This window comes from Haliotis rufescens, unplaced genomic scaffold (assembly GCF_023055435.1).
Source record: "Haliotis rufescens isolate VD_foot unplaced genomic scaffold, xgHalRufe1.0.p SCAF_27, whole genome shotgun sequence".
NCBI lineage: Eukaryota > Metazoa > Mollusca > Gastropoda > Lepetellida > Haliotidae > Haliotis > Haliotis rufescens.
Window position 1 is genome coordinate 5710081 of NW_025963968.1, and position 14701 is coordinate 5724781.

Here is a 14701-nt window from a genome sequence, read left to right on the forward strand (position 1 = left end):
ATTCTTCCCTCTCCAGCGTCCGGACGGAGAGGACAGATCTAACCAATGATGAAATCGACAGCGGAGCGGGGAGTCTAGGCCGGTCCTCGGATGAATACACGGCAAAACAGGAGGAGTGAGTGGCACTTGAGTATATATTCATTTTATCCTCATCGTGTATAGTCATTTTACAAGGCTGCTGTGTCTGACTTGAGGCTGTAGGGAAGGGAAACACATCATCGCACCTACGGCGTCCAAGAACCTCCGATTCGATGATGTGTTTCAACTAAAATCTACGTTTTTATGGAACTGTTATCATCTGTCAGAAATATGTCACTGGAATATCATTTGTACATTGGCTAACGTGTCGATATGAATCAGTGGACTCTACCCACTAAGCAAAAGCCGCGAGAATGGTCTTCAGCGTCTGCTACCTATGAACTTATGCATCACGATAAATATAGGGTCAAAACTAGCTTATGTTGGCAAATGAGTCAAGACATCAGCATCAGCAAAAGAAGAATGTAGTTTATTTTGCATACAGCCAATTTTCAGGATTATATTTTCAGAACCGAGGCGTTGCTAGGAGACAGATGGGACATTTTCAGGGACCGCCCCCTCACTACTGGAGAATCCTGTTTCCAAGGCCTTGGCACTAAGATCATGAAGGTCAGCAAGGTGCTTGTGGTGATATTCCTGGTGATAGGGGTCATGGGGTGTGCAGTCCTCAGCAAACTCCACCTCTTCCACATCTCGGAGCAAATAGGCAAACTTCGACTTCCCGGGGTCAAGGTACTACAATCATCATTATAAATTTATATCGATTTGTTGTTAGTAAGTTCTTTCTTGAGTCCATTATAGAGATGCGGATATTGATATCTATAAGGAACAAGTCTAACGCCATTGCAATAGGCTAAAACATATTGCTCGAATACTGCTTTTGCATTTGTTTCACTTTTGTTGTTGTTGCCTGCTCCTTTGCCACTTGGTATCTATCATATTGATGAAATGTTTGTTTGTTTGTAATTAACGCCGCACTCAGCAATAATCCAGCTATATGACGGCGGTCTGTAAAATAATCGAGTCTGGATCAGACAATCCAATGATTGACATCATGAGCATCGATCTACGTAATTGGGATTGATGACATGTATCAAGAAAGTCAGCGAGCCTGACCACCCGATCCCGTTAGTCGCCTTTTACGACAAGCATAGTCGCCCTTCAAGTATTGACCGTTTTAACGCCATAAACAGGCGCTCTCAGCATCTCTTCGTTGGTTCCCAGCAGGAGAATCTGATGTTGAACCACTACGCCTGGTTGCTTGCCATCTGCATCAGTTTGCCGGATGTCCTGAAGGTCCTACAGACTTCCTGGGGGATTATATTCGGCAAGAAGGAGAAACCAGTCAGATCCGTATTCATATATGTAAGTATCAAATGACAACATAAAGTCACCTTCAAGCAACTGGCATACGTGTTGGAATGCCATGTAAGCAAACATAGATACACGCACACGCACGCACGCACGCACGCACACACACACACACACCTGCCTACACACACGCACGCACGCACGCACGCACGCACGCACGCACACACACACACACACACACACACACGCGCGCGCGCGCACACACACACGCGCACGCACACATACATACATACATACATACATTGTAAGCCGTTCTTATTCCTTATGTTCATCTTCCATCTATATGTTACAGATTTGTGTGACGGAGGTTCTTCATGGTGCTGCGTTGTATGGATTAGCGTTTAAAGTGTTTCCCTTCCTCACCACGTCGGAATCGTTAACCATCACCATGGTAACAGGGATATTACCAGCCCTTACTGGGACTGTGGTTTCAGGGAAGAACAGGAAGTGGTTTAGGTTTGGAATGCGCCTGGGAGCTCTTGCTCTGCAGTGTGGAGCCGCAGTTCTGTGTTCTTTGCATATTATCTTCTCCGAGGTCAAGGTCAAAGGGGTGAAGGTGAAGGACTCCGATGTTCTGGAACTACGTATATGGGGCGTTGCGGGCCTTGTATTGTTGTCACTGAGGTGGGTGAGCAATTACCTGCCTGACCAGATTGGGGGCATCAAACTAGATCTCGAGACACGGACGAAAGGGAGTAACAAAGCATGCCTGGTGTCCTCCATACTCCGGATTCTTATTGCTGTGGTATTGCTGAAGACATACCTGGTGCCTGAATTGAACAATCCTATACCAGCAATGTACATGTCATCCAAGGATGTTCCTGTTAACCAATCGACGACGACGACAACAACGACGACGACGACAATGTCAAAATCAATGACACAAACAACAAATACCTTCAACGTGACAACTGCTTCCATGCCGGTATCAACTAACACATCAGCAGCTACAGCAACAACATACAACAGCTCCAGCTCCTTATCCCCCACCAGTATTGGGACATTACCAAGATCGAAACGATCAGTTGCCTGTCCACACAGGACTCCAAACAGGATGCATATGATGCCGGCTCTGGAGTCATTCTTCATCCACATCGGCACTACGTGGCTTTGTTTCTACTTCGCAATCACTGCGTGTAAGCTGTGCCTCCAGAGAGTTGCCTTCTCGCTGCCTCTCACCCTCGCGTCCCCAGTCCTTTTCCTTCTTCTCCAGTTCCTGCCAGATGTCGCCAATATCTTCTCCCTGAGAGGAGGTTATGGGATCAATATCTGCGTCCATGAAATGGACACAAAGTATGGCCTCTTGCTGGGAGCGTTCATCCTGGGCTGGGTGTCCCAGGTTATGATGTGTGTCCATGTGTGGATAGTGACCCCGATCAAGAGGCTTGCCTTCACACCACAGTAAGTCCCAGTAAAGAATTATCATGTTTAAGTTTCTGCATTTTTAGACTTAGTGCATAACCCAAAGCACCCCATATCCCATAGGGATTCCGGGCTAGAATAGGTCACCAGCAATCTATGCTCTTTGTAAGAGGCTACTTAATGGAGCGGATGGTCGCGACTGGTTGATTGCATGTCATCGACCCAGACGTCATGGCTCAATTTTCAAAATATCAATCCAGTGATTGTCTGGTCCAGACTCGTTTATGTATTTAATTGCACATGATATAGGGTGGCGTACAGCTTATGTAGTAGGTAGGACAAATGCTTGTGACAACCACAACTGTTCAGATTTTTCATTCACTAAAATGCCTATTCTTTCATTAACTCTTTACTTATTGTGTGAGTGGCGAGGGCTACCATTAGGGCAGGACATGCTTACCCTTTTCTTGAACACCTAGAGTCATTACTGATTTTCAGGGATCCATTCATATATAAGTTTCACCACTTTTTAACCTTACACGTACCGGGATCTTTTTCTTTGGATAATCGAGACTGGTTATCCCTTGACGTTGCCATTCAATTAGTAATGGAAATAAATTCCTATATCACCGTGTGGTGTACTTGATTGATTACCGGCACACCTGACTGTTCTGTTCCAGGTTGTTTATCCACCAGTACACCTGACTGTTCTGTTCCAGGTTGTTTATCCACCAGTACACCTGACTGTTCTGTTCCAGGTTGTTTATCCACCAGTACACCTGACTGTTCTGTTCATGTTGTTTATCCACCAGTACACCTGACTGTTCTGTTCCAGGTTGTTTATCCACCAGTACACCTGACTGTTCTGTTCAGGTTGTTTATCCACCAGTACACCTGACTGTTCTGTTCATGTTGTTTATCCACCAGTACACCTGACTGTTCTGTTCCAGGTTGTTTATCCACCAGTACACCTGACTGTTCTGTTCCAGGTTGTTTATCCACCAGTACACCTGACTGTTCTGTTCCAGGTTGTTTATCCACCAGTACACCTGACTGTTCTGTTCCAGGTTGTTTATCCACCAGTACACCTGACTGTTCTGTTCCAGGTTGTTTATCCACCAGTACACCTGACTGTTCTGTTCCAGGTTGTTTATCCACCAGTACACCTGACTGTTCTGTTCCAGGTTGTTTATCCACCAGTACACCTGACTGTTCTGTTCCAGGTTGTTTATCCACCAGTACACCTGACAGTTCTGTTCATGTTGTTTATCCACCAGTACACCTGACTGTTCTGTTCCAGGTTGTTTATCCATCAGTACACCTAGCTGTTCTTTTCATGTTGTTTATCTACCAGTACACCTGACTGTTCTGTTCCAGGTTGTTTATCCACCAGTACACCTGACTGTTCTGTTCCAGGTTGTTTATCCATCAGTACACCTAGCTGTTCTGTTCATGTTGTTTATCTACCAGTACACATGACTGTTCTGTTCCAGGTTGTTTGTCCACCAGTACACCTGACTGTTCTGTTCCAGGTTGTTTATTTGTTTATCCACCAGTACACCTGACTGTTCTGTTCCAGGTTGTTTATCCACCAGTACACCTGACTGTTCTGTTCCAGGTTGTTTATCCACCAGTACACCTGACTGTTCTGTTCCAGGTTGTTTATCCACCAGTACACCTGACTGTTCTGTTCCAGGTTGTTTATCCACCAGTACACCTGACTGTTCTGTTCCAGGTTGTTTATCCACCAGTACACCTGATTGTTCTGTTCCTGGTTGTTTATCCACCAGTACACCTGACTGTTCTGTTCCAGGTTGTTTATCCACCAGTACACCTGACTGTTCTGTTCATGTTGTTTATCCACCAGTACACCTGACTGTTCTGTTCCAGGTTGTTTATCCATCAGTACACCTAGCTGTTCTGTTCATGTTGTTTATCCACCAGTACACCTGACTGTTCTGTTCCAGGTTGTTTATCCACCAGTACACCTGACTGTTCTGTTCCAGGTTGTTTATCTATCAGTACACCTGACTGTTCTGTTCCAGGTTGTTTATGTACCAGTACACCTAGCTGTTCTGTTCCAGGTTGTTTATCCACCAGTACACCTGACTGTTCTGTTCATGTTGTGTGTCCACCAGTACACCTGACTGTTCAGTTCCAGGTTGTTTATCCACCAGTACACCTGACTGTTCTGTTCCAGGTTGTTTATCCACCAGTACACCTGACTGTTCTGTTCCAGGTTGTTTATCCACCAGTACACCTGACTGTTCTGTTCCAGGTTGTTTATCCACCAGTACACCTGACTGTTCTGTTCCAGGTTGTTTATCCACCAGTACACCTGACTGTTCTGTTCCAGGTTGTTTATCCACCAGTACACCTGACTGTTCTGTTCCAGGTTGTTTATCCACCAGTACACCTGACTGTTCTGTTCATGTTGTTTATCCACCAGTACACCTGACTGTTCTGTTCCAGGTTGTTTATCCATCAGTACACCTAGCTGTTCTTTTCATGTTGTTTATCTACCAGTACACCTGACTGTTCTGTTCCAGGTTGTTTATCCACCAGTACACCTGACTGTTCTGTTCCAGGTTGTTTATCCATCAGTACACCTAGCTGTTCTGTTCATGTTGTTTATCTACCAGTACACCTGACTGTTCTGTTCCAGGTTGTTTGTCCACCAGTACACCTGACTGTTCTGTTCCAGGTTGTTTATTTGTTTATCCACCAGTACACCTGACTGTTCTGTTCCAGGTTGTTTATCCACCAGTACACCTGACTGTTCTGTTCCAGGTTGTTTATCCACCAGTACACCTGACTGTTCTGTTCATGTTGTTTATCCACCAGTACACCTGACTGTTCTGTTCCAGGTTGTTTATCCATCAGTACACCTAGCTGTTCTGTTCATGTTGTTTATCTACCAGTACACATGACTGTTCTGTTCAGGTTGTTTATCCACCAGTACACCTGACTGTTCTGTTCCAGGTTGTTTATCCACCAGTACACCTGACTGTTCTGTTCCAGGCTGTTTATCCACCAGTACACCTGACTGTTCTGTTCCAGGTTGTTTATCCACCAGTACACCTGACTGTTCTGTTCCAGGTTGTTTATCCACCAGTACACCTGACTGTTCTGTTCCAGGTTGTTTATCCACCAGTACACCTGACTGTTCTGTTCCAGGTTGTTTATCCATCAGTACACCTGACTGTTCTGTTCCAGGTTATTTATCCACCAGTACACCTGACTGTTCTGTTCATGTTGTTTATCCACCAGTACACCTGACTGTTCTGTTCCAGGTTGTTTATCCACCAGTACACCTGACTGTTCTGTTCCAGGTTGTTTATCTATCAGTACACCTGACTGTTCTGTTCCAGGTTGTTTATGTACCAGTACACCTAGCTGTTCTGTTCCAGGTTGTTTATCCACCAGTACACCTGACTGTTCTGTTCATGTTGTGTGTCCACCAGTACACCTGACTGTTCTGTTCCAGGTTGTTTATCCACCAGTACACCTGACTGTTTTATTTCAGGCTGTTTATCCACCAGTACACCTAACTGTTCTGTTCCAGGTTGTTTATCCACCAGTACACCTGACTGTTCTGTTCCAGGTTGTTTATCCACCAGTACACCTGACTGTTTTATTTCAGGGTGTTTATCCACCAGTACACCTGACTGTTCTGTTCCAGGTTGTTTATCCACCAGTACACCTGACTGTTCTGTTCCAGGTTGTTTATCTACCAGTACATCTGGCTGTTCTGTTCCAGGTTGTTTATACACCAGTACACCTGACTGTTCTGTTCCAGGTTGTTTGTCCACCAGTACACCTGACTGTTCTGTTCCAGGTTGTTTATCCACCAGTACACCTGACTGTTCTGTTCCAGGTTGTTTGTCCACCAGTACACCTGACTGTTCTGTTCCAGGTTGTTTATCCACCAGTACACCTGACTGTTCTGTTCAGGTTGTTTATTCACCAGTACACCTGACTGTTCTGTTCATGTTGTTTATCCACCAGTACACCTGACTGTTCTGTTCCAGGTTGTTTATCCACCAGTACACCTAGCTGTTCTGTTCCAGGTTGTTTATTCACGAGTACACCTGACTGTTCTGTTCATGTTGTTTGTCCAAGAGTACACCTGACTGTTCTGTTCATGTTGTTTATCCACCAGTACACCTGACTGTTCTGTTCAGGTTGTGTGTCCACCAGTACACCTGACTGTTCTGTTCAGGTTGTGTGTCCACCAGTACACCTGACTGTTCTGTTCAGGTTGTGTGTCCACCAGTACACCTGACTGTTCTGTTCCAGGTTGTTTGTCCAAGAGTACACCTGACTGTTCTGTTCATGTTGATTATCCACCAGTACACCTGACTGTTCTGTTCCAGGTTGTTTATCTACCAGTACACCTGACTGTTCTGTTCATGTTGTTTATCCACCAGTACACCTGACTGTTCTGTTCCAGGTTGTTTGTCCAAGAGTACACCTGACTGTTCTGTTCAGGTTGTGTGTCCACCAGTACACCTAACTGTTCTGTTCCAGGTTGTTTATCCACCAGTACACCTGACTGTTCTGTTTCAGGTTGTTTGTCCAAGAGTACACCTGACTGTTCTGTTTCAGGTTGTTTATCCACCAGTTCACCTAGCTGATTGTTCTGTTCCAGGTTGTTTATTCATCAGTACACCTAGCTGACTGTTCTGTTCCAGGTTGTTTATCCACTAGTACACCTAACTGTTCTGTTCCAGGTTGTTTATCCATCAGTACACCTAGCTGACTGTTCTGTTCCAGGTTGTTTATCCACCAGTACACCTGACTGTTCTGTTTCAGGTTGTTTATCCACTAGTAAACCTGACTGTTCTGTTCCAGGTTGTTTATCTACCAGTACACCTGACTGTTCTGTTCCAGGTTGTTTATCTACCAGTACACCTGACTGTTCTGTTCCAGGTTGTTTATCTACCAGTACACCTAGCTGTTCTGTTCCAGGTTGTTTATCTACCAGTACACCTAGCTGACTGTTCTGTTCCAGGTTGTTTATCTACCAGTACACCTGACTGTTCTGTTCATGTTGTTTATCCACCAGTACACCTGACTGTTCTGTTCCAGGTTGTTTGTCCACCAGTACACCTGACTGTTCTGTTCCAGGTTGTTTATCCACCAGTACACCTGACTGTTCTGTTCAGGTTGTTTATCCACCAGTACACCTGACTGTTCTGTTCCAGGTTGTTTATCCACCAGTACACCTGACTGTTCTGTTCCAGGTTGTTTATCCACCAGTACACCTGACTGTTCTGTTCCAGGTTGTTTATCCACCAGTACACCTGACTGTTCTGTTCCAGGTTGTTTATCCACCAGTACACCTGACTGTTCTGTTCCAGGTTGTTTATCCACCAGTACACCTGACTGTTCTGTTCCAGGTTGTTTATCCACCAGTACACCTGACTGTTCTGTTCCAGGTTGTTTATCCACCAGTACACCTGACTGTTCTGTTCAGGTTGTTTATCCACCAGTACACCTGACTGTTCTGTTCCAGGTTGTTTATCCACCAGTACACCTGACTGTTCTGTTCATGTTGTTTATCCACCAGTACACCTGACTGTTCTGTTTCAGGTTGTTTGTCCACCAGTACACCTGACTGTTCTGTTCATGTTGTTTGTCCACCAGTACACCTGACTGTTCTGTTTCAGGTTGTTTGTCCACCAGTACACCTGACTGTTCTGTTTCAGGTTGTTTGTCCACCAGTACATCTGACTGTTCTGTTCAGGTTGTTTATCCACCAGTACACCTGACTGTTCTGTTCATGTTGTTTATCCACCAGTACACCTGACTGTTCTGTTCAGGTTGTTTGTCCACCAGTACATCTGACTGTTCTGTTCAGGTTGTTTATCCACCAGTACACCTGACTGTTCTGTTCATGTTGTTTGTCCACCAGTACACCTGACTGTTCTGTTCATGTTGTTTGTCCACCAGTACACCTGACTGTTCTGTTTCAGGTTGTTTGTCCACCAGTACATCTGACTGTTCTGTTCAGGTTGTTTATCCACCAGTACACCTGACTGTTCTGTTCATGTTGTTTATCCACCAGTACACCTGACTGTTCTGTTCAGGTTGTTTGTCCACCAGTACATCTGACTGTTCTGTTCATGTTGTTTATCCACCAGTACACCTGACTGTTCTGTTTCAGGTTGTTTGTCCACCAGTACATCTGACTGTTCTGTTCAGGTTGTTTATCCACCAGTACACCTGACTGTTCTGTTCATGTTGTTTATCCACCAGTACACCTGACTGTTCTGTTCAGGTTGTTTGTCCACCAGTACATCTGACTGTTCTGTTCAGGTTGTTTATCCACCAGTACACCTGACTGTTCTGTTCCAGGTTGTTTATCCACCAGTACACCTGACTGTTCTGTTCATGTTGTTTATCCACCAGTACATCTGGCTGTTCTGTTCATGTTGTTTATCCACCAGTACACCTGACTGTTCTGTTTCAGGTTGTTTGTCCACCAGTACACCTGACTGTTCTGTTCAGGTTGTTTATCCACCAGTACACCCGACTGTTCTGTTCCAGGTTGTTAATCTACCAGTACATCTGGCTGTTCTGTTCAGGTTGTTTATACACCAGTACACCTGACTGTTCTGTTCCAGGTTGTTTATCCATCAGTACACCTAGCTGATTGTTCTGTTCAGGTTGTTTATCCACCAGTACACCTGACTGTTCTGTTCAGGTTGTTTATCCACCAGTACACCTGACTGTTCTGTTTCAGGTTGTTTATCCATCAGTACACCTAGCTGACTGTTCTGTTTCAGGTTGTTTATCCACCAGTACACCTAACTGTTCTGTTCAGCTTGTTTATCCACCAGTACACCCTACTGTTCTGTTCCAGGCTGTTTATCCTGCCGCACTACTGTAGCCCTGTCCCCGACCTCGCCTTGCTCCACAGTCGCCGGCAGCAGAAGGACGAGGTCGACCAGCCCGACTCACAGAGCCACCCTATGATCTACATCTGTGCGACGATGTGGCACGAGAACGAGCAGGAAATGATGCAGATTCTAACGTCGCTGTTCAGGTAGGGGGCAATAATACGCTAACAGTGTAAGGTCTGGTTGACCCACCTCGCGAACCAAGCTTTACAACTGCCGTTCGTCCTGCACTACAACATACTTCAATGTTGTAACATCGGAGAATAATCCCAACCTCATATACAGTCACCATGTGTCACCTTATGAATCATCTCTGGTGACAATCATTCTACAATGTAGAAGCTTATCCTGTAAGGGAACCTACCACTCGTTACCATTCCTCCTCATCCTCACCTCACCACTCCCTCACCTTGATACGGCAAGGGGCGGTGGGGTAGCCTAGTGGTTAAAGCGTTCGCTCGTCACGCCGAAGACCCGGGTTTGATTCCCTACATGGGTACTATGTGTGAAGCCCATTTATGGTGTACCCCGCCGTGATATTGCTAGAATATTGCTAAAAGCGGCGTAAAAACTCACTCACTCACTAAGATTCTAAGATTGCTCAATATGAGAAAGAAATAACCTTCTTGTTAAATTCGACCTTAACAAATAGCACCCATGGGGGTTCCGGGTTACAATTGGCCCCCAGTAGCCTTTGCTGGTCGTAAGAGGCGACCAAATGGATCGGGTGGTTAGGTTTTGTTGATGGGTGTCAACGTACCCCGGCGGTGTTGATCGTTGCTCACAATATCAATCACTGGATTGTCTGTGGAAGACGTCCGACGTATGTGTGATACTAAGCTTGTTATGAAGATACTTGCCGACATGATGGTCTCTTCTGTGTTTAGATTAGACCATGACCAGTGCGCTAAGAAGCTTGCAAAAGACAACCTGAAAGCGGATGTGGATTACTACGAATTTGAAGGTCGGGAGGATGCTCTGATTGCTTCTTCATTCATAGTCTACGGTGGCCCATAAGGGACATGGAGTCTGTTTTTCAATATTTTGATATTTCACTTACTTATATCGTAACCTTTTGCAAATTAACACAATTTGTCATACCAATATGTGATAAATCATGTATAAAAACAACCGAAAACATGGAAAATGTACTTTCAAGTAGCTATTGAAATCGCTGAAATGTGAAGCGAAAATGTCAAAAACTAAAAAGGACATGTCAAAAACAAAAACGAAAATGTCAAAAACTAAAATGAAAATGTCAAAAACTAAAGCGAAAATGTCAAAAACTAAAATGAAACAACAACAAAAAATAGTTTTCTGTATTTTTTCATTTTAGTTTTTGACATTTTCGCTTTTGTTTTTGACATTTTCATTTTAGTTTTTGACATTTGCGTTTTTGTTTTTGACATTTTCGTTTCACTTTTCAGCGATTTAATATCATTCTTCTTTACACATGATTTATCACATATTTGTAAGACAAATCGTGTTTATTTGCAAAAGGTTACGATAAAAGTAAGTGAAATATCAAAATATGGAAAAACAGACTCCATGTCCCTTATGGGCCACCGTACTTATGGGCCACCGTAATAGTCCTCCGTATCTAGTCTAGTGGGGGGGTACAGGTGGCCCAGTCGTCAAAGGCGGCGCGACTCGCTGTCCACGCCAGAAACCTATGATTGTGGGTTCGAATCCCGGTTCGCCCCGATTATGTTTCTAGGTTTGTCAGCGCCATACCCGTGCTCGTGGGTTTCACCGAAGTGGTAAACGTCTGAGACCTGCATCACTTCGGGCTTTCCTTCCACATTAAGCTGACCCGCCGTGATATAACTCGAATAATGTTAAAAGCGGTGCTAAACCTTACTCACTCACACTCCCTGGAGGTTTTCCCGCCATTTAAGACAACACACATACTCACTTTTCTCCACTGACTAACGATAACATATCACCGATTAAATGAAAATGACCTCCCGCAGTGCATATCTTGTTTGATGACGCCATGTGTGATGAGACGTTTGAGGAAGGACCGGAGAGGAAGAGGAAGAAGACAGGAAGACGAGCTCCAAATGACTTTGTGCTTCTTCTCAACAGACTACTAGACGAGGCTGCAAGGTAAGGACGGCGGAGTTGCACTTTAGGATGCGAGTGTTGATGAGTGTATGTTGCGGTGCAGTGCTATAGCGGGGATATTTGGAGTCAGCGGGGGCATTGTGATAATTAACTTCAGTATAGCACGCTATAATATTTCTCTAAGTGGCATGTATAAGTTGCAATGATGAACAAGGGAGATAATTCTATGTATTGATTTTCAAAGATAAGATGTCGAAGATATCCATCAGCAGTTCCGTATTATTCACACAAAAAAGTTGAAGATCAAATTTTAGTTTTGTAAATATAACAATGTAAAAGTATCCTTTGATTGCCATCTTCCCTATGCAAGGGAGTTAAATGACTACAAAAGTCCACTTTCCTCGCTTTCCGAACTAGGCTGGTATTATGGAGTTACATTTTGGCTAGACTAACGAGTCTATGCATAATCCAATCAAAATCGCGCATCTAAATCGAAATCCGGTTCGTAATCTGTCGTGCAGATTTCGGCCGATTGCAGGATTTGCAAAGCATGTGCACCGCCAACTCGTTGTCAACAGATTTTTCCAAATCTTTTCATGTTTTTAATCAAGGTGCTTACGTGATTTGATGCAGGTCGCAATGTAAGACCCGTTTTATCACAACATAGATCTTGATTGGGCGCCGCCATCTTGTCTGAAGTAAATGCGAGTGATACGAGAAGTGGAATCTGATTGCTCCATAGGAGAGGTTTAGAAGAGACTCTTAAAAGCCACTGGTGGGGCTACGATAAACTGGACATTTCAGTTAACTCTCTTGCCTCGGGATTTTTGAGTGCTAACTAAGCACCTGTACAGTTCACATTTTGGATATAATATCGCTTACTTTCAACATTTTCAATTGAAAATCAAACATATGACAATATGACATGTTTAGTTTCTTTGGCTCATCAGTTCAGAGAATTTTGAAAATATCCGTAGCCTCCACGCTGGTCAACTGTTGACACACTTTGTAGGAATTTTACTGACATGACTGAAAATATGAATGATCTGTATATCCATATAATTAAATTTTCGTTGTGTTCATGGAAATTCCTGCATTCTGATTAGCTGAATTGGTCACGTGTTATTGCATTTATTTCCCAATGAATCACACTCCGTCGCAGGCAGTGGTGACTCAGCAGAACATGCTAGCTGGCTGCCGGCCGCATGGAACTCTGGGTAGGAGAGTGGGCGCTGGCCTGTGGCAGAGGTACTATGCTGGCTGGCTGCCGGCCGCAAGGAACTCTGGGTAGGAGAGTGCCAATGAATCAGTACCTCTGCCACAGGCCAGCGCCATGTGACGATTCGTCACATCTTTCACAGTCCATTCACGGACGTACATACATACATTCTATATACGTCTTTGGTCCATTCAAGATATTGCATATGCTTTTCATCCGTTTCATGTTTGACAAGTCTCCACATTTTCATAAACAAATGTCAAAGAATGGTTAACTTTCATTGAGAAAGTATGCAAATACGTAAAAATCTACTTGTTTTTGCGTAGTTATCCTATGTTTACATTGGTTGTACGGCTCCACGTGCTGTCATCGAAGCCCAACGGAGAGCTAGCGACACGGTCACTTTGATGCATAAATATATATTGTCATGCAACTCACTGTCGCAGTTGTAGTAGCATATCTATATAGTTATGCAAAACAATATGTAAAGCGCCCCCAAATACTTGCATTAGTCCGTTCTATAATGATTTCTGAAAAAGCGCGTTTGTTTAAAAACAAGAGAAAAGTCCGGTCACGTGATATGCAAATTAGCCTGTGGCAATGGTGTTATGCTGAGTCACCACTGCGACGGAGTGTGCACTGCGACGGAGTGTGCCAATGAATGTAAGGAATTAAGCCACGCCCACCGCGGCGCACTACTTTTATTACTGCGGAATGTCGGGGAATCCCATTATTACGGTCGAGGGAATTTCCTTTCTGCTCACGTGTATCGTCATGCACGGGACATTTACCCTTTGAAACCGGCCGAGAATGAATGTAACAGCAAATGTGCAGGCTCGCTCGCCTGTTTTTTCCCGCTCGCCTCGGTTCAACTTTCATGTCTTCCGGTTTCATTTCTAACTAGCATTTCTCCAACTGTGTTTTACCGTAATCAGGGAAGTAATGTTTGAATCACGCAGTAAATGACCATGTTATTTGAAACAGCCGCCTTCTCTCTGACATATTTCTTCCGGTTCGTTACAGTCTGACTGTTGCAGTTCTTTTCGCCTCTTGCCTCAATTGACAGGTCCAGTGAACATTGTTTTAATCCCACTCTCCATTGATTGGCTACTGACTGTGTAGGCGTGTCAAGTTATGTGCATAAATTAAACGATCACCTGATTCATGTCACGCCACTGTATGTATTCCTACACCTCGGCCCACTTGCACAAAGCGATCTTAGCACTACAACTATTGTAAGCCTATGTTAAAGTATGGGAGTTACGATCATCTTAGCACTAAGATCGCTTTGTGAAAGTGGGCCCTGGAATGTTTATCAATGTCGTCATTTTTGTCTGTTTTGATATATACAACTGTTTTGGGTTAAACTATTGTAGATAAAACATGTTTTACGTTGTCGAATTTAATTATAAGCATTGACTGTATACACAGTCAATCCTTATTTGAAAATACCTCATGTAAAGTATGCAACAACATTTAAGAGGCCTTTAATTTGCAATGGGGCGCTGACCACTAGTGCACGTGTTAGCATGAGACAGCTCAACCCGTAGGTGCCCGGGACATTGGTCACAGCAACCTGTGAACAGACTGAATGGATCGGGTGGTCCGGCTCGCTGACTTGGTTGATTGTGAATCATCGTACCTCGACGTCGCGGATTTTTGCTCTTAATATCAATCACTATATTATCTGGTCCAGGCTCGATTGTTCACATAGCGCCATCATATAGCTGGAATATTT

The 14701-nt window shown here is 44.1% G+C and overlaps 1 protein-coding gene across 4 annotated transcripts in view; it reads left to right on the forward strand.

The window, feature by feature from the left end:
- LOC124121745 (chitin synthase chs-2-like) overlaps positions 1-14701 on the forward strand; it is a 75768-nt gene that overhangs the window by 51045 nt on the left and 10022 nt on the right. For all 4 annotated transcript variants that reach the window (XM_048402603.1, XM_048402602.1, XM_048402604.1 and 1 more), the window contains exons 8-14: positions 17-115; positions 549-771; positions 1267-1404; positions 1703-2811; positions 9641-9823; positions 10565-10641; positions 11651-11786. In XM_048402603.1, the coding sequence (XP_048258560.1) occupies positions 17-115; positions 549-771; positions 1267-1404; positions 1703-2811; positions 9641-9823; positions 10565-10641; positions 11651-11786 (1965 nt within the window). The remainder of the gene's footprint in view (positions 1-16; positions 116-548; positions 772-1266; positions 1405-1702; positions 2812-9640; positions 9824-10564; positions 10642-11650; positions 11787-14701) is intronic.